This window comes from Pongo abelii, chromosome 16 (genome assembly GCF_028885655.2).
Source record: "Pongo abelii isolate AG06213 chromosome 16, NHGRI_mPonAbe1-v2.0_pri, whole genome shotgun sequence".
Lineage (NCBI taxonomy): Eukaryota > Metazoa > Chordata > Mammalia > Primates > Hominidae > Pongo > Pongo abelii.
Genome location: NC_072001.2, coordinates 88,578,852 through 88,601,747, shown reverse-complemented (window position 1 = coordinate 88,601,747; position 22,896 = coordinate 88,578,852). Strand labels below are relative to the sequence as shown.

The window sequence follows — 22,896 nt, the reverse complement described above, 5'->3', positions numbered from 1 at the left end:
TTTAATTCCTATAACCTTTCTGATAAAGCACCTGGGGAGGAAATGAGCATTTTTTAAAAAGTTACATAATACAGACTCAATAATAAAACTAAAATCACTACATATGCCTACACCAAACCTCTTACTATCATAAATTAGCTCTAGAGACATGACTATTTGCAACAGGGTCATTAGTCATATGACTACCTTTGTACCTAAAGACTGCAGGGTTATTTTATTCATTTATTTATTTTGAGACGGAGTCTCGCTCTGTCTCCCAGGCTGGAGTGCAGTGGCACGATCTCGGCTCACTGCAAACTCCGCATCCCGGGTTCACACCATTCTTCTGCCTCAGCCTCCTGAGTAGCTGGGACTACAGGTGCCCGCCACCATGTCCCACTAATTTTTTTGTATTTTTGTAGAGATGGGGTTTCACTGTGTTAGCCAGGATGGTCTCGATCCCCTGACCTCGTAATCTACCCACCTCGGCCTCCCAAAATGCTTGGATTACGCCTTACACCATGCCTGGCCAACTGCAGGGTTATTAACAATGTCTACAATTACATTGCAAAGACATGGGGATGGGAAACTGTATCCAATTTGATATAATAACCACAATCTAACTTTCTGCATAAAAACAGAAGCTGCAGTAGGAAGAACAATAGCAGGATTTTCAGTTAGTTCCATGGTATTTTTCCTTTGATTCAATTTCCTGGTAACAAGAAAGGAAAATAAAAATCCCAATCTTTTTTTAAAAAGGAAAGTTCTGAAAATTTTACTGAACTTATGAAGGCAGCTAGCTACTCTAGAGGATTTAGAGAGGGGAAGGAGAGAGAGAAATTATTGGAAGAAACACGGCCCAAACTTTAATTCCATATTTTAAATTAGGAATTAATTTCTGAACATCTCACACTATCAAGTCCACTTACAAGAGAAATATAAATTATGGGGTGGGAGAAGTCTGCTCCCAGCTGAGTAAACTGTAGGGATCCTCATCAAGTATGCTGGCAATTAGCTGTCAGGTAGAAAATATTTGGTTTGAACCCCAGCTCCACTGCAACAGATTTGGTTATCCTGAGAAAGTCATTCAACCTTGAAGCCCGTTTTCCTTGTACACAAAATGAGAACACCATCAACCTTATGGATTGTTAGAAACATTAGAGCTGTGCACAAAGTATCTGGCATAAAATGGGCAACTAAAACTGGTAGTTTTTATTATTAGCTATTAAAATGCTTCTGTTTAGGAAACTCAAGGAAAACAGATCCCTAATACTCTACAAAGAGCTTCTCCAGCATGGCCCAACAAAGCTTGCCATTGGCACTGTAGAACTAAAAAAATAAAGTGAGGAGGGAAAGAATAAACAAAAACACAAGGAGCACCTAGGTGAGAAACAAAAACTTAACTATTGATGGTCCTCTGAAAATCACCTAATCTGCACCTTTTTTATGCTGGCAGGTCAGGGGGTGTGTGTGTGCGAGGTTGGGAGAGCTGTCCTGCAGGCTCCTTCTCACTATATGGAGCACCACACCCATGGAAACCAAATATTGCTACTGATAAACAAAACTGCTGAAGCACAGCCCAAGAATTACTTCATTTCCTATTAAGCTAAAAGTGGAATGCATCCCATCTGGGCCCTCTCTTTTGAGGATGAAACAATAGGAACTTTGTTTCATCAGCTATCCAAAAAGAAACCCTAAAAGTGTTTGCTGGGCCAGCCAAGCCCAGTCCCACACAGATGTCACCTTCTAAGAGAAAAAATGATGGAAAATATAAAAATAATATCTTTATTACTTCAGTTTGGCATCAAAGTCTCTAAAAATTTGGTGTCTTTTTCTTCCTTCTGAAGTGTCTATGATAGGGTTAAAGGAAACAAACTTTCAGTCTTCAGATTCAGACTCTAATAGGAAATAGGATTATGTGCAGAAGTATACACCCACTGCTGGGTTTTGGGGACCTAATGGTAGTGTGCAAATTTGGTATACATGTAAAATGTCTCTATGTGTACAGGAGTATTTAATCAGAAGAGAACAAAGAGTAGGCACAGGAATTTCACCATGCGCATTTTAGAGGAGGAAGGAGAGATTTTAATGCTAAAAATGTGCTCTGCTATATTCCAGCCCACACCTCTGAGGCAGTGTTTCTCAGCCTTTTCTTCCATTATCATATCCCATAGAGCCTTTTCAGACATTGTTCTCTATTCACTCCTCACTTCATGAAATTTTAATACCACAGATATACCACAAATTTGTGTAACTGTGTTTTACATATACACAGTAAGTTTTTTTTGGTCTCCAAAAGGCAATTTTCACCCCCTTGGGAGGGTATCACTCCCTTAATATTGTATGCCCTAGGATTCCAGTGCTGTGTTCACGGTTCCAAAGTTATGAAATATATAATTTCCTCATAACATTACAACACGGCCTGGTGCGGTGGCTCACGCTTGTAATTCCAGCACTGTGGGAGGCTGAGGCGGGCGGATCACGAGGTCAGGAGATCAAGACCATCCCGGCTAACACGGTGAAACCCTGTCTCTACTAAAAATACAAAAAATTAGCCGGGCGGGGTGGCGTGCGCCTGTAGTCCCAGCTACTCAGGAACTCGGGAGGCTGAGGCAGGAGAATGGCGTGAACCCGGGAGGCGGAGCTTTCATGAGCAGAGATCGCGCCACTGCACTCCAGCCTGGGCAACAGAGCGAGACACCCTCTCAAAAAAAAAAAAAATTACAACTAAGGAGAGTAGATAACAGATTTTTTTCCTCTTCAACTAGTTCTCACTCTGTTTTTCCAGTATAACCACTGTATGTACTAATTAGCATTAGGACAGTAATTTAAGTTTTGTAGCATATAAAATCTCATCTGTCTAGAAATAGCTTGAGAGTATTTCAGAATAGGGAGACTGTTAGAAAAAGTCCAATAAGAATAACTGATTACCTTGACAGGCGTTGCCAGGGGCAGGGCCAGGCTAGGGGATGGGGGGTGTCAGAATTCTCTAATAAAGCCCATTAAATTAAAAGTCTACAACTTCTTTTCAAATATGCTATTCAATTTGGTAATACTGGACATCTGCTGCTAGAAAGTAATTCTTGGCTGACGAGAAATGAAAGAGGCCAGGCATGGTGGCTCATGCCTGTAATCCGAACACTTTGCTAGGTGGAGGCAGAAGGATCACTTAGACCAGGAGTTTGAGACCAGCTTGGGCAACACAGGAAGACACCATCTATACACACACACGCACTCACGCACGCACGCACGCACACACACACACACGCGCCACTTATGATGGTGAGTGCTACTTGGGAGGCTGAGTTATAAGAATAACTTCAGCCTGGGAAGTCAAGCCTGCAGTGAGCTGTGATTGTGCCACTGCACTTCAGCCTGGACAAAAGAGTGAGACTCTGTCTCAAAACAAAACAAAAAAAAAGAGAAAGAAGAAGAAAGACATAACATATTATAACTCAGACCATTTGTTGCAATCTGGGCTGCAATTTTTTTCTTTAAACCCAAAAGAACTTCTGACCAGGTAAATGTATTTTTCTTTTTTAATGACAAATTTACTTTATGAAGTACCTTCCCTTATCAGTGAAAAAGAAAAGGAAAATATAAAAGAGCTGAGTCAAATTTGGAGTCAATAAAGGTTTGTAGTTCTTCAAACAAGAACCCTTGCTGTGAATTCTAAAAATAAATAACAGACATGCTGAAAAAGATTTCATTTTATGAAAGATTCTGCACCAAAGCCTTTTACAAAAATAGTATACAAAACCCACTAAACATCCTGTTCCATCTTCCACTCTGAAATCACCGCTTGGTCTAAATTCACAGTTTCTTTAATAAAAATGAACACAATAAAACAGTACTCTATGCCCCCATCCCACCCCAACAATTATCTTCAAAGGATGTCCAGATTTTGTACACTATTTGCCAATCCTACATAGGTCTTAAAAAAACAAATCTCAGCTTTAGAGGAACATCACTGGTTAATTAAAACGTCATTTAGGGTTGTATTTGTTTACTATGAAGGGACAATAATGGAATATTTTACTTTCATTTATTACTAAGGCAAGACCTTTCATTATTAGAAGTATATTTCCATCTCAAGCTATGTTTCAAGGCAAATTATATTCTTGAACTAGCCACTTTCATAGGTGTTTTAAATGTAATATTTTATTATAAAGCTTTGGTTAACCTCCAGTGTTAATCAGCACAAAGATGGATTTATTTTCAAAAAACAGGACATTCTTTTCAGCCTTCAGAATGTTTTCATCAAAAATTACCATGTATCATAAAAATAACATGCTGACTGTAAACATTTAAACAATTAAGGCTGGGCGCGGTGGCTCACAACTGTAATCCCAGCACTTTGGGAGGCCAAGGCGGGCAGATCACGAGGTCAGGAGATCGAGACCATCCTGGCTAACACGGTGAAACCCTGTCTCTACTAAAAATACAAAAAAATTAGCCGGGTGTGGTGGCGGGCGCCAGTAGTCCCAGCTACTCGGAGGCCGAGGCAGGAGAATGGCGTGAACCCAGGAGGCGGAGCTTGCAGTGAGCTGAGATCGTGCCACTGCACTCCAGCCTGGACAACAGAGCGAGACTCCATCTCAAAAAAAAAAAAAAAAAAAAATTTAAAGATAGATAAAGTAGAAAGTCAAAGTCTCCACCTACCTGCCCTCTAAGATGTTACTACTTACGCTTAAAATACTTTATTTTTAAAAAGGAGGGGAAATCACATCATAACTACTTTAAAAGGCCTTTACAACTTCTTTGTAATTACACACAGACACACAAACACACACACACACACACACACACACAGAGAGGGGAATGGGGAAAGGGGGCAGGAGGGAGGGACAGACAGACACACACACACTTCATTGTAGGACTTATCACAAAACACGCAAAAAAAAGAGAGAAAACTGAGATGGGTGGGAGATGAGCCTGCAATTTCAATATCCGAAGTCAAAACAATTTATTAGGAGATAATTTAGAATGTCTACGTGTCAACTCTATTTAGGGAAATATTGATTTGATAAAAGGTTACAGACTAACATCAAAAAGTGCTGCCTTTTGAAGGTTAATCAATCCTTTGGTTTTAGGAAAAACTAAAATGTTACAAAACACACACAGTGAAACATACAGAGAACTCAAAGAAAAAGCAGAGCCAGCAATCTGGATGAAACATGAAAAATAAAAAAAAAATAATAAAAGCAAGAAGAGGCTGGGCACGGTGGCTCACGTCTGTAATCCCAGCACTTTGGGAGGCCAAGGTGGGCAGATGACGAGGTCAGGAGTTCAAGACCAGCCTGGCCAACATGGTGAAACCCCCATCTCTACTAAAAATACAAAATTTAGCCAGGTGTGGTGGTATGCCTGTAATCCCAGCTGCTCAGGAGGCTGAGGCAGGAGAATTGCTTGAACCCAGGAGACGGAGGTTGCAGTGAGCCAAGATCGTGCCATTGCATTCCAGCCTGGGCAACAGAGCAAGACTCCTTCTTGGGGTGGGGGGTGGGGGGCAAGAACAAGGCACAAAGCTCTTTTTCTTCTCTTAGGGAAAATGACTAGAAATTGAAGAGCTAGTCCCACACATAAGCACAAAGAGTGCAGAGATATCCCTGTAGGCAGTAGCTGCTGCAACAAACAGACCATGCACATTTATCCAGGAACTGGGATACACAGTGCACTGCGTGGACTTTCCATGAAGATCGGACTTTCCATGCAGATTCTTGACTAATCTAGCACTGCCCTCAGCAAACAGGAAATCTGAGGCTATCAATGCAGCTAACTGATATACAAAAATCATCGGACTCCTTCTCCAAGCTAAAAATGCAACTCAAGAAGCCAGAGACTCCTTTTGAATTTATTAAAAAACAAAAAAAGGGGGGTGGGGAGGGGGTTACCTGTGTGAGTGTAGGTGTATTCACATACATACACATCTTTCTAGAAGAGCAGCTTCTGGGAAGCCAGATGTGTGAAACGTTGTTCTATCAAGTGACAGTTTCCTAGAACAGCCTTCTTAGCATATACCAGTGAAGAAACCAAATAAAGATCCTTGTCCTCATAAAGCTGACACTTTAGTTGGGGCAGATAGAAAATAAATAAGATAAATAAGTAAAATATATGTGAGACATTGAAAAGTGCAACGAAGAAACATAAAGCAGGAAAGGGGGGAATGTGGAGAGGAGGCAGCTGTGTATTTTTATGAGCTGGACCGAAAGGCCTCACGGAGGAGGTGATACTGAGTAAGGGCCTGAAGAAGGGAAGGCACAAGTCTAAGTCCACAAAGGCAGATTTAAAGAAGTTTAGGTCCAGGCTAAAGAATTTACCCCATGATATAAACAAGAAATGCAAAACAAGTTAACCCCCAAAATGCCTCTATCTCTACCCCTCCACAATAAATTACCAAACTAAGCCAGTAGTGAAAAAGACAAGTAACCAGAAAAATCTCACATGTGATAAGTAGAGCAATAGGGTCCGGTCAGGAATCTCCTTTGCTTAGTTAATAGAGTTTCTACTACACCAACTAAGGATCTCACTGGTACCCTTGCACACATATCAAAGGTTCACATGTTGAAGTGTTGCCTTACTCTACATTTGGCCTTCCAGAGATTTAAAAAAAAAAAAAAAAAAAAAAAAAAAAAAAAAAAAAGGTCTTTCAAGGACTCTAATCTTTCTGTTACCTCTGCTGATGAGGCACCTCCTATCAGCTGCCTGACTAAATTCAGGTGGGAAGCAGAATGTTCAGGCCAATGGGGGGGGGGGGGGGAAGGGGGGAGTTATCTGACCTCATAAGCCTGATAGAAAATACTGGAATGTGGCTAAGAGGAGAGATGATTAGTAGAAAACAAAAGAAAAGCCAGGTACTAGGTAGGACTCTAGGGCCAAAGCAAAGGGGTCAGGAATGATTTCTGAGGATTCGGACCAAATTAGAGGAAAGGAGCAGAGTCTAATATCCATTCTGCTTGGCTTAGGTAGGCAGGACAAGGGTACTTACATAGACATATATAAAGTGGTACTAGAATCAAAGTCAAGGGAAGAAATATGAACTAGAGCTCAGAAAGGGAGGCTGAGGACAATGTACAAAGATCTGGTACAAACTTAGAGCTCCAGGCTGTCATACAAGTTCAGTGACTCTGGGAAAGTAATTGCCTGCTGCCCATCCTAATTTAAGGACCTTACCAGTAAAGGCGTAAGGGCTTCCAGGTACATCCCTCTCCACCAATAGAACAGACTTTGTTGGGATTTGTGACTGAGGATCACAGTTGGGATACAGGCCATGCTTGTTATATTTGCCTTTTCCCTTATATCTGCTTGCAGTCTCCTTGTACCTACTTATATGCCCTTTCTAGATATATATGCACACACAGGTATATAAACACAGAGCCCTTGAACTTTAACCCTAAAGCGTTCCTATTATAGGAAGTATTATGTTTATAAAAATTACCTCAGTTCCTTTCCTAATGAGAACTGAGTCACGGACTGATCAATTATACCTAGGTTAAGAAGCTGTTTCTCCCCATTACCAACACATAATAAATGTTCAGCAATGGTGATACTGGATGGTACCTGCTAGAGAGCAGACCTCAAGTTCCAGAGAAGCCTTTCTGACATGATACACATCACAGGAAACAAGACGACTGGAGCTGTGGGTTACAAGGAAGGATATCTAATACTCTTCAGGAAAGAAATCAGTATCTATGCTGACTGCCTTCTTTTATTTCCTGTCCATAAAAATTTGGAAATAATATACCTAGAGACTCTCTAGAATCTTTAAATCCTTGAATTTTCAACATCATTTTTGCCAAGTAGGAGGACAAATACAGCTTTCAACTGTCATAATCCCAGTTCTTAAATAAGTTGTAATTTACAGAATTTGGTAGGTGGCTGACGTAACAGTAATATACATACAATGGCACAGCAATAAAAAACTGGCAATCTGCTCCAATAACAGCAGGACCAGATATTCAAAATGCTTTATAAACTAATAAATTTTTTTACACTGTCTACACTTCACTCTTCCTGTCACTCTATACTAACAAACATAGAATAAAAGGGTTTAAGAACTAGGAAAAGCTAGTAAGGATCCCATTCAAATACTTACCAGGAGCAATGGTCTCCAATGTATCAGAACTGACCTTCCGAGTACTTGTACAGTGATGGAGGGTGGAACCCAAAAATACCAAGTAAAACACTACATCATCTTCAACTTTGTCCTCTTCAGCAAGCAGCACTGTAACAACACAATCACCCTAGGAAAGGAAACAATATAGCAAGTTTACATTAGTAAGGTTCCTCTTTGCAGCCTATCTTTATCAAACATCATATTTAAGGGAAAAATCAAATGTATCATCTAAACCATGCCCCCATTCTGGTAGGCTGAAACAAGTATAAAGATTGAGCACTTATGCACCAGGCAATCATCTAGGCATTCACAATACAGAATGAACCTGAAAATAAGATTGCTCTCTCTTCTTTAAACTTACATTTTAGTGGAGGTGATTAGACAAATAAGTTAACCAACAAGATGAAGGAAAACTTTACTTGATGAATGGGTTAAAAAAGGGAGGGGCAGGGGGAGACATAGAAGAAAATCCAAAAATAAGGCAGAGAGGATGGAGGGGGTATAATAAATGATCACATCCTTATACTCAGAATGCTCCTTAACTCCTGTGTTCCAGTTGACAATAATTCTCTAAATTCTATATCCCATAAATCATTACCAAGTCCATACATTCTCCAGCAATAGGCTTGTCTGGAAAGGGTAGAGTGCAAAGATGAGCTTGGGCTCCAGCCTAAGTGCATAGCAGTCTACAACATCCAGGTTTGTGTTAAGTATACGCTATGATGTTTGCACAACGAACAAAATCACCTAATACCCCATTTCTCAGAACGTATCCCCATAGTTTAAACAACACATGACTGTTATAGGAAAGCTCCTGGAACATGTTCAACCCTTGGTCTATAATATTTTTAACCTATTTCAATAGGAGGCTGCTTTTCTAATAATTTGTATTTCCTGACCATCTGGCATTCCTACTCTTCTTTATCCACCCCTACACTAATCCCATAAAATCAGACAAAAATCTTGAGCCAATAACTTTGTCTATGACTTTGCAACTATTAGAAGGTAAGACATCTTTGTCTTTCAGTTGTTTTTTTTTTTGAGATGGAGTTTCCCTCTTGTTGCCCAGGCTGGAGTGTAGTGGCGTGATCTCGGCTCACTGCAACCTCCAACTCCTAGGTTCAAGCGATCCTCGTATCTCAGCCTCCTGAGTAGCTGGGATTACAGCCACCCACCACCACGCCCAGCTAAATATTTTTGTATTTTTAGCAGAGACAAGGTTTCACCATGTTGACCAGGTTGGTCTCGAATTCTGACCTCAGAGGATCCGCCCGTCTCAGCCTCCCAAAGTGCTAGGATTACAGGAGTGAGCCACCGACCTGGCCGCAAATACTCTTTAGTAGTTTTTATATATTGATTTTTTTTTTTAAATCAAGGCCAGTGGCTAAATATATTCTATGAAATACGGTCCTAATCATTAGCATTTTCCCAATTACGAACTATATAATTCCTGTTGTAACCATAACAAAAGATTACAAAGCATCAAGGTTTAAAGCACTGAGATTTAATACTATATGAATCTTAATAATGCACTATAGAAAAATCAATCTAGAGAAGGCTGGACCATTTTAGCATCATAATTAGGGGAGTACATTCTCATTACGTACAGAATATTTTTCCTTTCGATTTTAGCAACAATTAAAGCCAACAACAGAAACATACCACCCCCTGTGGTCACAATTTACTAAGCCCAGCAGCATAACTGAGCAGAAGGTAGTTTTTTACTAAACACTAAAAAGCAAAAATCATCAAGTCAAACCTAGGAACCAGGTCTATTAACAAAAAATGCTCCAGTGGGTCCATGACTACTACTATGACTACCACAGTAGAGCATTCAACAGTATCCTAATCCAAGGAATATCACAACTGGTAAAACAGAATTATCACTGACTTCAGTTACTACTCAGAATTAGACTTTTGTCTTGTTTATAAGACTTTTGTCTTGTTTATAAGACTCTCTCTTGGAAACATTTTTGAAAAGCTTAGCCTGGTAAAATGTGTAATCTTCTTTGGCATGATGCAATCAGTTAAAAAGATGTTTGCAGCATGTATGAGAAGAGTCAATTTCTCAAGGTACTGAAATATCCTCACAGCCTGAAAAAGTACAAATGAAAAGTTCCATCTTTTGCAGCATAGGTTGACAAACTATGACTAGATTGACAAACTATGACCTGCAAGTATCAGCCATAGATTTTCAAAGGTGGGCCCAGTCAGCGGCAAAGAAATCACAGTGGTATACTGGAACTGGCTTGTGTAGGCTCATGAGGGCTCATTGTTAAATTTTCAGGAATTCTGCAAGACAGCTGTTAAACACAGCCATTATTAAAAATTACATGATATAGGCTTATAACTAAGTAAACTGCATTAAAAACAAGTGTCATAAATACTCAAAAGTTATCACTTTTTAATTATTTACCACAACATACTATTCTCTGTGCTCTAGAGGTTTGTATCTATTGTATCCAGACAGCAGAAATTCCACATAATGATGTCCTGCTGCATATCTTCGACCCACATCTCTTGTCAAATCTGTATTCGTAATGTGGTGTGGACACCTGAAATCAACCATTATGGGAGTATTTACACCACCGAAATTGGCAAATGATATAAATCAGGGCTTTCTTTTTTTCTTTTTAACCAGCACACCACTGAGAACAGGTCAGCAGAAGGGAAGGAGATGGGAAAAGGGGAGAATTTCCACAGGGAGGACAAAGGAAGGCCGTGGCAGGCCCATTTAAGAGACATCACCACTTATGGAAAGAATGGAGGTCTTGCTATAAGACAAAACCCTAGTCAAGTACAAACCATCACAGGTTATAGGTAACAGTGTCGTCATAGTTCTCACAGCAGTTCAGTATTATCACCACCTTAAGTTAACTTGTTAGTTTATAACTAGTGTATCACCGTGATTAAGAAGATGATCTCTGACACCAACCTGCCTGTGTCTTTATCACAGTATAGTATATCACTTTATATCTGTTTAACTTGGGGCATGTTGTTTAACTTCCTTATGCCATAATGGAGGACAAGAATCATCAACCTTATCTCATAATGTCGTTTTGAAGAATTAAGTGACTGATGAAAGGAAAGTACCTATATCAAGTGTCTGGCACATAATATTCAATAAATGACTACTATTATAATGTGCCAGGATGTACACCCCATTAGAGCATGTTTTATTCACTGAGAAACCTGCTTTGTCTAGACGAATAAGCTGCATTTGAAAAGACAGAAAGGGAGACACCAAAACTTTAATGGCAGTTATTCCTAGATGGAATTTTAATACACCATGTGCTTTTCTGAGTTTTCCGATTTTTAACATCTTTGTTGTTAAAAATTGGACAACAGAAAAGATGTTTAAAATGTTAAGGAAGTTGTTAAAAACACAACAAAGATGTTAGAGAAATGCTCACTTATCGCTCATAAATAACAAAGGGGAAAGCAGAACTTTGGCAGATAACACCTGAATCAAGTGATTTTAAAAAAAAGTAAAAATAACCATAGAGAAATAAGCTAACATGACATTTCACATAGCACACACTAAGGACACAGCATCACTTATAGTGTTCTAACAAAATGCATAACTTCAATCTAGTCATGAGAAAACATCAGACAAACTTAAATTGAAGTGGCATCTATGTAAAACAATGGCCTGTAACTCCTCAGAAAATGTCACTAACAAAAGACAAAGATTGAGGTCCTGTTCCAGACTAAAGAAGACTAAAAAGATTTGCCAACTAAACACAACACATGATTTTGGAGTGAATCCTTAATAAAAACAAGCTGCTGTTAAGGATATTATCGGGACAACTAGCAAAATCTGAATGAGGTTTACAGATTAACATGGAACCAATGTTAAAATTCCCAGTTTGGGTATTGTGCTGTGGTTATGAAAGAACACCTCTGTTCTCAGAAACTACACAACAAAGCGTTTGGGGTAAAGGGACGTGATACCTACAATTTACTCTCCAATGGTTTAGGAAAGAAATGATAAGAGACAGAATGATTAAGCAAATATGGCAAAATGTTAACAGTTGGAAAATAGGGGCTTAAGGTTTATAAGATGTAATATCTGTTCTATTCTTACAGCTTTTCTATAAACTTGAAATTATTTCAGAATAAAGTTTCCAAGAAATATCTGCTCAAATAATTTATAATCAAATATTTGAAGTTAAAAGGTATAAAATTTAGATTTCTGAGTTTATTGTTTATATCTTGCAGTCACATATTTTATGTAAAGACATTCTTGTAGGCTCCGAGAATTGTGAAATTGTAACAAAAACTACCTTTCAATCCAGAATCTTAAAAGTTTCACAGGCCTTCCCAAATTTATTTCCCAGTCTGACAAAATGACAGGATTTATACCCACTGCAAATTTGGGAAAAGTGAAACAAAGGAGTTAAGTAAACTAAATAAAACTGAGTGTTATTACAGGGTATTACCTTTCCATGAGGTAGCAATTATTACAGTACCAAAAAAAAAAAAAAACCCTCAAAATCTCATTAACCAACACTGCTTGTATTCACATAACTATCTTCATTCTCTCCTTTAAACACGCAACTGATAGGCAATTGATAACACTTTGCCCAGTTACTCTGCTAAAACAACCAAACACTGACAGGTAGCTACAACTTTTCCATAGGCTTAAAAGGCACAGTCATGGCATTTTAACTTGGCAACTCATGGCAGCCAGTGTTCAATTTCATTAAAGGCTTACACAACAGAGGAACACTCAGTAGCAATGAACATTATCTACTGTACAGGTATTGGTCGCTAATACCGTTCTCCAATAAAAAGAACTGAGTCCCTTCAGAGACTTGGCTGATTCCAGGCCTGGGTCAGAGTATCTATAAGATGAGACTGTAACATCTTGTTTTGACAGAAAACAATGAAGTGCTCCAAAAAAAGGATGGGGCCATGTCTTAAGGACACAGAAGCCAGACTCAAGTGGCTTCCTCTGTACAAACCTGGGACAATTTAAAGACTAAACAATCAAGAACAGCAATAAATTATAAACAATTTTTTTAACAAATAGGAAGTCATGGGTCCATATTAATAACAGTAGATAAATTATACAGCAGAGAAGGGAGTTCCTATGAGTATCGCAGAATGACGGGCTGACTGCTAAAAGAGGGGAGATTGCTGGAATAGTAAAATTATCACTGCGCTAACATATGGTAAAGATTCACTCTGGGAAAAAGTTATCAATGAATGCTCAATCCAGAGGGAGATTGTGATGAGGAACAGCATACATATTACACAGTCTTTAAGTGTCTCCCCACAGACTGCTTATTAGTTATGAGAGAAAAAAAAAAAGGAGTATTCATTCAGCGAAATCTGCCAATACACTGAACAGGTTAATCAAAATAAAGATCTCAATAAAGACAGATGACAGATGTGTCTCCAGAGTCACACGCTGAGAAAGACACAAGGTTACCTATGCAGTGCTCTGACCAAGCATGCAAGCCCTCAACCTAATCACAAGGAAACGTCGGACAGTGAGAAACAGTCTATTAAGAAAGAGGAGAGGGCACTGTATTCTTCAAAACCAGAAAAGACAGAAGATAAAGAAAGGGTGTGGACGTGTTCCACATTAAAGAAGGCTAAGAGACATGACAACTAAAGAGCAGTATCTATCCTGCTGTGATTACAAAGGAGAATATCCCTATTTTAGGAAATACATACTGAAGCATTTTAGAAATAAACAGCCAGGATACATGTAACTTACTGACAGGTAATTAAGGAAAAAAATTGTTGGCCTACAGGTAAATCGCTAGAGTGAAAATGATAAAGCAAATGGCGTAAGATGTTAACAACAGGTGTTGTCCTGAGTAAAGAATATATAAGTATTCCCTGTACTACTTTTGGAAAACTTTTTATAAAATTATTTTTTAATATTTTTAATATTTTGGAATTATTTCCACATTAAAAGTTTTAAAAACATAAAAATAAAAAATTGTAAAACCTCCAAGGCTTCCCACAAAAAACTGTAAAAAGGCTTTAAAATAAATTAAGGGCTGGGGTTGTGGGAAGCCCTATCAATACAAATGTGGAGAAAGCTCTACCATTAACAGCAAATGTAAAAGTTCCTTCAGCCTCACACTGAGAGCATGGAGCCTGTCCATGCTCACACAAGCGCCTCTTACCCGAGGACCTAGGACAAATAAATAATACAACACCACAGACATTTTTATGACTAAACTAAAATTACAAAAATAGTCAACACTGGGCCGGGAACGGTGGCTCACGCCTGTAATCCCAGCACTTTGGGAGGCCGAGGCGGGAGGATCTACTAAAAATACAAAAAAATTAGCCAGGCATGGTGGCAGGTGCCTGTAGTCCCAGCTACTCGGGAGGCTGAGGCAGGAGAATGGCGTGAACCCAGGAGGCAGAGCTTGCAGTGAGCCGAGATCACACCACTGCACTCCAGCCTGGGCTACAGAGCAAGACTCCATCTCAAAAACATACATACATACATACATACATACGTACATAAAAATAGTCAACACTGTAGGAGCATGGTAAAGATGAGAAAGGAAGATGAGTCAGCACATACTACTGCATTTTCTGAATGTCTACTGCAGGTGAGGGGCTGACCGAGGTGCTTTGCAAATACTGCAAGGTATCTTTATCTCCATTTTAGAGATGAGAAAGCTGTAGCCGAGAGTATTTTTTAAATCTTGCCTTTAAAAAGCCAGAAGGAGTCAAGCGGGGATTCAAATCCAAGTAGGATTCCTAAGTCTGTATTCTTTCCTCTATATCCTGACCTTGAAGTTAAGAGGAGGAGACAGAGTCAGGTGTGGGCAAAAAGAGATACGTGTAAAGAGATCATTGTTGATAGAAGGAGCATGTTACACAGCAAACAAGTCGCAGGCATCGAAAGACTACAGGGTATAGGAGAAAGAGGGTGCTGAGAACAAGAAAGATGGAAGAGTCTGGAGGTGGGGAAGGGAAGAGAAGCAGGAGGTCTGCTTACACTCACAGTAAACCCAAACCCAGACACAATGGCTGCTTGGGCCCAAACATGTGTGACAAAGTCAAAGAGATGTGCAATTGTGTGCACTGCGCTGTACATGTTTCTCTTCACCACCTGAGGCTTATGGAAAGCAAGAACTGTCTTTTGAAACTTCACACAAGGCCTATCTAGCATCAGGAAGTTGTTCCATAACTGAGTAAATAAAGATGGCAGAGATGAGCTTATGCTGCATATTAATGGGAAGCCAAAAGATTCATACCTGAACCTGTGTAGGCGAGGAAGAAAAAAAAAAAAGACACATTCTTATGTGGTATATACTGAAAGAAAAATGGGGGGTGAGGGGGTGTTAAAGGCAGCAAATATTCCAGAAAGATTTCTCTCACAGTCACGTCCTAAGAAGGAAAAAGAATAGAGACAAAGAAACTGTTTGGAGAAAATAATACAAAAACACAATGTAAGAAAGTTAAAAGTGCTTAACTGCCATGGTAGCAAGATCTACCAATCTAAAAAAATAATAAATGTGAGAAAAACATTCTGTTAAAAATAATATGGGCCAGGCGCAGTGGCTCCTGCCTGTACTCCCAGCCCCTGGGGAGGCCAAGGTGGGAGGATCTCTTGAGCCAGGAGATGCAGACTGAGTGAGCTATGATCACACCACTGCACTCCAGCCTGGGACAGGGCAAGACCTTGTCTCTCAAATTAACAGTAATAATAATTTGATGAAATATGACAACTGACTGGATGGGACTGGAAGATAGTAAGCCTGAAGCAGAATTTAGAGAAAAAGGGGTATCTCCAAGGAAAACTAGTGGCTTATGGGAATAATTTGTGATAAGATGATGAGGCTTTGAATCTTAAGTTTCATGTATCAGCAGGGTAGACAGGATAGATATTTGTACTTATTCTATATCCAACAGGTAGGTAACAGGGCAAGCTGTCAAAAAAAGGGCTAGCATGGCCAGTCAGATCTGAGAGTCAACCTGCACTAAGTTAAGAACTAAAACCTTGACTGTAGATGAGTTTGTGGTAATAGAGAGCCAATGACTAGAGGTTGGTGTTCCAGCAAGGGAGGGCAGTAAGAAGAAATGGATCCAGAGAAACAGGCCAAACAAGGAAGGGCCAGTGGGAGAAGAGGAGAAATCAGAGAATAGAGGATCAACAAAGCCAAAAGAGGCAAGGATATAAAAGACTTGCAGCATTAAAAGGCATGACTTTTTAAAAAGAAATCCTCAGAACAAACAATGGAAGACAGATGTCTGAAGAAGAGCAACAAACTCAGAAATTTTTTTTTTCTCTAGCCTTAAATGGGTTTTTTTCATAACATATCTTTCATCTATCTATTCCTGTGCCTTGAACCCAGAAATGGCCCTATGGACCCAAGAGGAACCCAAACTCAAGTGCCACCTAAAAACATGGGACTTGCCATATCTCTCTCTTTAATGGCAGTCACAAGTGAGCACTCTGCAGCCAAAACTTAAAATACTTGTTTCCCATTTCAAATGTTTCAGAAAGCTCATTTGCTAAACCAAAATAATGATCCCTCCCCAGATTCATGATATACTCAATTCCACATCATTTAAAATATTTCAGAGTTCTCTTTATTTTAACCACCTATTGTTAATAACACCCTTGGTAACTATGAAAGCCTTTCAGGATGATACAATCTTGACAAGATATAACTGTTCATCTGTGATAATCAGGTGGAAAGCTAGCCTGCGTTAATTAAAGGATTTTCAAATGACTTACTGCTAGCAAATATAGATATAGAACTGCCATCCATTACTGGGATCATTTTTTAAAATACAAACATTATATGAAATAATGTTGATAGGTAAATGAGTCTTAAAATATCGGAAAATATTTTGATCCTTTAAACATTTCCTTTTATTATTACTTCAATAATTGTATACTAGCAATAAAATGTATTACTAATATAATTATACATTTATTACTAATATAATAAATGCTATATTAGTACATATACTGACTTCTCTAGGTACAGGGAGATGAATGCCCAAACTCTACCTTGAAGAATATGACCAAAAAGACTTCTGTGGAGAAATGTCTAAGCCCAGTGCTGCTCAAAGCTCAAGACACATCACCTTGAGCAGGCGCATATTCTCTGAAAGCTTATGCCATTACAGTGAAGCTGGGCCAGAGACTGCATCTCATTCATCTTTGTACACAGCCTCTTCAGGGAAAAAGACACATAAGGCAACAATTGCAGCTGTATAAAAAGCATAGTAGGAGAAGCAAGGACCAGTGACTGCAGGGATTAGAGGAGGCCCTTGACTGCCTGAGCAAAAAGCAGGGCAGGGAGGCCTCCCACAGTCTTCTCAAACACAGGTCACCTGGAAGGAGCCTGAGGAATACCGATTCTCTCTCACCTGATTTCAAATTCTGTTTGAAAGAAATGATATTTGCAACCAGTGGACAGGGGTGACGTGGGGGGAGGTGACAGAGGCCACAAACTAAATCCAAAACCATACAGCTGTCAGACCTGAGAGTTTCTAAATACTGGATGTAATGACGCTTATAAAATGTCATATAACACTAGCAAACCCCAAAGAAACACAAACCTTGTATTTCTAACTTTGTGAATACCCTGAAGTGCTCTCCCTTGGTCTTCCTTACATCGGAATTCATTCAAAAGGAGAATATCACAAAATTTAATTATAGGATAAATGAGTTATATTTGTGCTGCCTAACTTAGTGGAGTGCTCCAGAAAATGAAAGACAAATTCATAAGGCACGGTCACAGCAAAGCAGTACCCCAAGGCTCCTTAGGATGAGAACGTAAATATATGATGTTATTGCCAACAAGCTAGAAAACAGAAATCCTACCAGAAGAAAAAAATCTAAAATCCTAAATCACTGAACAGAGCTATCCTGTTCTGTTGGTCCTTTAGTATTACCTCAAAGTAGCATGAATGGTTCTGAGTAGCTTCGTTTCTCTGGGAAATCAATACCATTACAAAGTAAGCATATGCACAAAGATCTTTAATATTATTTAGCACTCTCTATTTCTTAAATGCAACATGCTACTCGGTAGCCACCACACATGGTAGTGAAGTATAAAAATGGAGGCTGGGAAACAGAATCAGAATCAGTCACTTAATAGCTACAGACCCCTGATAAGAACCATTTGAAACTCATTTTGTCAGCAAAATGAATTCATTCATTAAAAAATTTACTGTAATACGTGTCAGACACTGTTAAGAACTAGGCCTCAAACATAAAAGACAAGGCCCTTTGCCCTCAAGGAGCTTATATTTTAGCAGGAAAGACAAATTATAGAAAGTAACATTAGAGGACAAGTTCTATTAGAAAGAGTAAGACAGCATAAAGGGGTCAAAGTTTGTCTGAAATAGGGATGAGGGGATACTTTTCCTGACAGGGTGGGCTGGAAAAGCTCCTCCAAGGAAGCCAAATTTGAGCTGAAACCTGAATGAAGCAAGTTAAGGGAAGATAAAGAAAGCAGTCAAGGCAAAGGGAATATATCGAGTGCAAGGGAAGTACAAACTCAGCATGTTCAAAAAATAGCAAAGGTCAGTCTGGAGGAGCAAATGAATAAACACTGGGTGGAAGGCGAGGTTGGAATATGGATTTTTTTTTCTTTTTCTTTTTTAGTGTGATGCTAAACCATTGGAGGGTTTTGAAAAGAAGAGTGACATGATTCATGTTTCAAAGGATTACTGTGGTTCCTCTGTGGAGAACAGGACAGAGCAAGGAAACTACAGAAAGACCACTTAGGAAGCTATCAAGAGTAGTCCAGATGAAACATGATAGAGGACTCAACTAAAGAGCCAGCAGTAGCACCACCCCTGTCAGAGGGCTGGAATTCCCCACTTCAACCTCTTACCTTTAAAAAAATCTACACACGGCCAGGCACGATGGCGCACGTCTGTAATCCCAGCACTTTGGGAGGCCGAGGCAGGTGGACTGCTTGAACCCAGGAGTTCAAGACCCGCCTGGGCAACACAGCAAAACCCCATATCTACAAAAAATACAAAAATTAGCCAGACACGGTAATGCATGCCTGTATCCCAGCTACTCAGGAGGCTGGGGTAGAAGGACTGCTGGAGCCCAGGAAGTCGAGGCTGCAATGAGCCAAGACTGAGCCACTGCTCTCCAGCCTGGGTGACAGAGTGAGACCCTATCTCAAAAAAAAAAAAAAAAAAAATTACACAAAGTGCCTGAGGAAAAGAGAGGCTCCATCAATATTACTCAGGGCTCATTCCTGCTTGAAATGCTTTGAGAATATCTTGCTGAAACCCATCTGTAAAGATATGACATCAAATGGACAAAGCAAAATGACACAGAGAAAAGGAGGAGGGACCTACACCCTCAAGGAGAGTTTAGGAATATATCCTTGCCAGGATCCATGGCCCCCATTCCTGCCACGCCCTCATGAGCAAGTCTCAGAAGAAGCACACTGAAAACTTTTCCGACAGCAGGTGCCCACCTGTGCCCAGGGAGCACCACCAGTCTGATGTGTGGGAGTGGAGGAGGGTGATCAGGTGCTACTGCCATCATATCCTACTCCCACTTGCCGCTGCTTTGGGGATGTCAGTTCTAAAGGAAGCAAGCTGATTACACCAGTCCCCAGAAGCTCACATTCTTGGCCACACGACCACCACCTGTCATCAGGTGTTGGTGATATCCAAATTGGTTGACTAAAAGAATGTCATGCCCTCTGTCTTGGGGCAAAGAGAAACTTAGAAGTTAGGTGACTTGTTCTGTCTTTGCTGTGGTTTCTAGACACAAGGAAAAGGCAGTCAGCTTCGTGCCATACAACACCAAATGTTTCCTTCTTAATCCCCATTTCATCTAATATCAGGATTGGCAAACTTTATCTGTAAAGACTCAGATGGTAAATATTTTCGGCTTTGTGGGAAATATGGTTACTACTGCAACTACTCATTTCTTTTTTATGTTTTTTTTTTTTTTTTTTTTTTTTGGTAGCACAAAAGGAGCCATAGACAATACATAAAGAAATGGGAGTGACTATGTTGCAACAAAACTTTATTTACAAAAACAGGCAGAAGGCCAGATTCGGTTCACAGGCTGTAGCTTGCCAACCACTAGTCTAATACAGCCTTTTAATACAGTTTTCCAGAAGTTCACACACCCCCTAAGACATCAACATAAAACAGATAAAGACCCCCTGATTTAGTAGAAGAAACTCATGCCAACATACAGTTACAGTGATATAACAGGTGCTATAAATAGAAACATTTCAAAAGTGCTATGGCCTAACAGAAGATAAAGAAAGAGAAGGAAGAAAATTTGCCAGAGGAGACTACAAAGGCTACCCAGAGAAAGTAAAATTTATGAATTTCAAAAGCCGTGTAGGAGCTGACTAGGAAGACGACATAAAGTCACTCCAAGGAGGGGAGAGGACGTACGAAGGCACAGAACTGAACAAACACGGTATATTCAAGGACTAACGGACCATGGCTTCAGCATAGGGAACATGGGCATAAAGGAGTGCCAAGGATCAGCCTTTATACTCTAGACCAAGGGGGCCCATGAAAGGATTAATAACATCATCTGTCCCATGTGCTTTCTGTACATGGTTGGTGAAGGTCAGGTAAGACGATCATAAACAACTGTTTTATATAACACTAATAACCATTGGTCTTCATATGTCCCCTTAGCAGTGAGGTCATCCCTGACTATCCTAAATGAAGTATGAGCTCTCCTACTCTAACTCTCCTTATCTATCTTGCCCTGCTTTATTTTTTCCATAGCATCATTTACTGACACATATTTATTCATGCATGTCTATTTAATACAATACAGTATATATTATACCTATATGTATATATAAAATTCTAAGAGCATGTATTTATATATTTATCTGAGTTCCCCTTTCCCCCCAACTGTTACGTAAGCTTCCTGAGAGGTGGGACCATATTTGTTTTATTTAATGCTATATCACTGCCTAAAGGTATGCCTCGTTGTTTTAGGTGCTCAATAAATGGCCAAATGAATGCACGAATTCCTTTCTGGACTCTCTTTCTGTAAACAATCTTTCTTTTTTTGTTGTTTTTGAGATGGAGTCCCACTCTGTTGCCCAGGCTAGAGTGCAGTGGCGCAATCTCAGCTCACTGCAACCTCCACCTCATGGGTTCAAGCGATTCTCCTGCCTCAGTCCTCCCAGTGGCTGGGATTACAGGTGCCCGGCTAATTTTTCTGTATTATTAGAGACAGAGTTTCACCATGTTGGCCAAGCTGGTCTTGAACTCCTGACCTCAAGTGATCCGCCCACCTCCTCGGTCTCCCAAAGTGATGGGATTATAGGCGTGAGCCACCACGCCCAGCCTGACAATCTTTCTACAATTCATCTTAAATACTTAAGATGACTGGATGAGAAATTAATTAAAAGATCTAGAGTCTAATGGTCTGGGTATGCCAAATTTTTAGCTCAGTTGCCCTTAAGAAGTCACTTAAAATATAACTAAAATTCAAAAAGACTAATGACAAGAAGAGCACCTAATAGCTTCACCCCTATTTATTTAACCTAGAGGCTTTTCCTATATCTGTCTCAGCAGGAAAATACTAAGATAGTATCCACATCCCACAAAATAAAACACATTCTTGAAACTAGCCAACAAAGCCATTTTTATAAATCTTTCTTTAAAAGATACCTCAAAGTATCTCATGCAACATGAATAGAAATCCACCAAGAAACTTATCGACTTTTACATAAAGTCATTCCAGATAAAGACTTAGGTTGACTTCACTGTTAGAAAATATTAAAGGATTTTATCTGGCATTTAAGGTTACTTTTTATTTAAACTAGGCTAACCTTTTGCCAAATAAAGATACTGGCCAATGAAATCCCTATAACCTGTCTTCCTTTTTAATCAGGTTGTGTGTATACTCCTGCCAAAAGCATACCCCTTTCTCAATGCCAATACAAAACTATTATTTTAAATGCTACTACCAGTCATAGCCCAAATTCATACTGTCTTCCAGCTTCGTAATTTTGCAACACTAAGATACAGGATAATTCTTAAAGATGTCCAGGCACCACCTATTTGGTCCATTAAAACAAAGCCAGCAGATGGCGCTCAATAAATCTACTTAAGTTCTGTGTCTGTGGAGTAGTTTTAGAGATTGTTCTAACAGGGATTTCAGACAGAAAAGAAATTAAACTACTCAAGTTTGGATATAATTTAATGTATGGTCCCTTTAATGAGAAATAGTCCTTAAAAGGAAGAGAGTGTTGAAAAATTGTAAGAGTGTAAGTTCTTCTTGTTTCAATGTACAATTCTCCCTCTCAAGTCTATTTTTCTCAAGCAAAGCTAAATTGTTCAGATGGTGCTGGCTTTCCTACTGGCTTTAAAACACATGTGCGCACGCACACACAGAGAGTGAGAGCAAAAGAGAGAGAGAGAGAGAGAGATGGGGGAGAGGGGGAGAGAGCGCGAGGGAGAGCGACAGAGCAAGAGAGAGAGAGAGAGAGTGAGAGTGATAGAGAGCGAGAGAGAGCGAGAGAGAGCGAGAGAGAGCGAGAGAGAGCGAGAGAGAGCGAGAGAGAGCGAGAGAGAGCGAGAGAGAGCGAGAGAGAGCGAGAGAGAGCGAGAGAGAGTGAGCGAGAGCGTCTCTACCTCTGAAAAATGTTTCACAACTCTCTGGAATTGGCAGAATTATTAATTAGGTCAATACTTAAAGAGACATTCTCTCTGTTGCTAACAAGACCAGGTATTTGGCTAAAATGCAGACACATAAGGATTTTTATTGATTTTTTTTTTTTGAGATAGGGTGTTGCACCCTGTCACCCAGGCTGGAGTAAAGTGGTGCGACCATGGCTCAC

At 39.7% G+C, this 22,896-nt stretch overlaps 1 protein-coding gene across 10 annotated transcripts in view; it reads right to left on the bottom strand.

The window, feature by feature from the left end:
* Positions 1 to 22,896, bottom strand: part of AKAP13 (A-kinase anchoring protein 13) — a 355,010-nt gene that overhangs the window by 214,456 nt on the left and 117,658 nt on the right. For all 10 annotated transcript variants that reach the window (XM_054531799.1, XM_054531800.2, XM_054531798.2 and 7 more), the window contains one exon: positions 8,075 to 8,222. In XM_054531799.1, the coding sequence (XP_054387774.1) occupies positions 8,075 to 8,222 (148 nt within the window). The remainder of the gene's footprint in view (positions 1 to 8,074; positions 8,223 to 22,896) is intronic.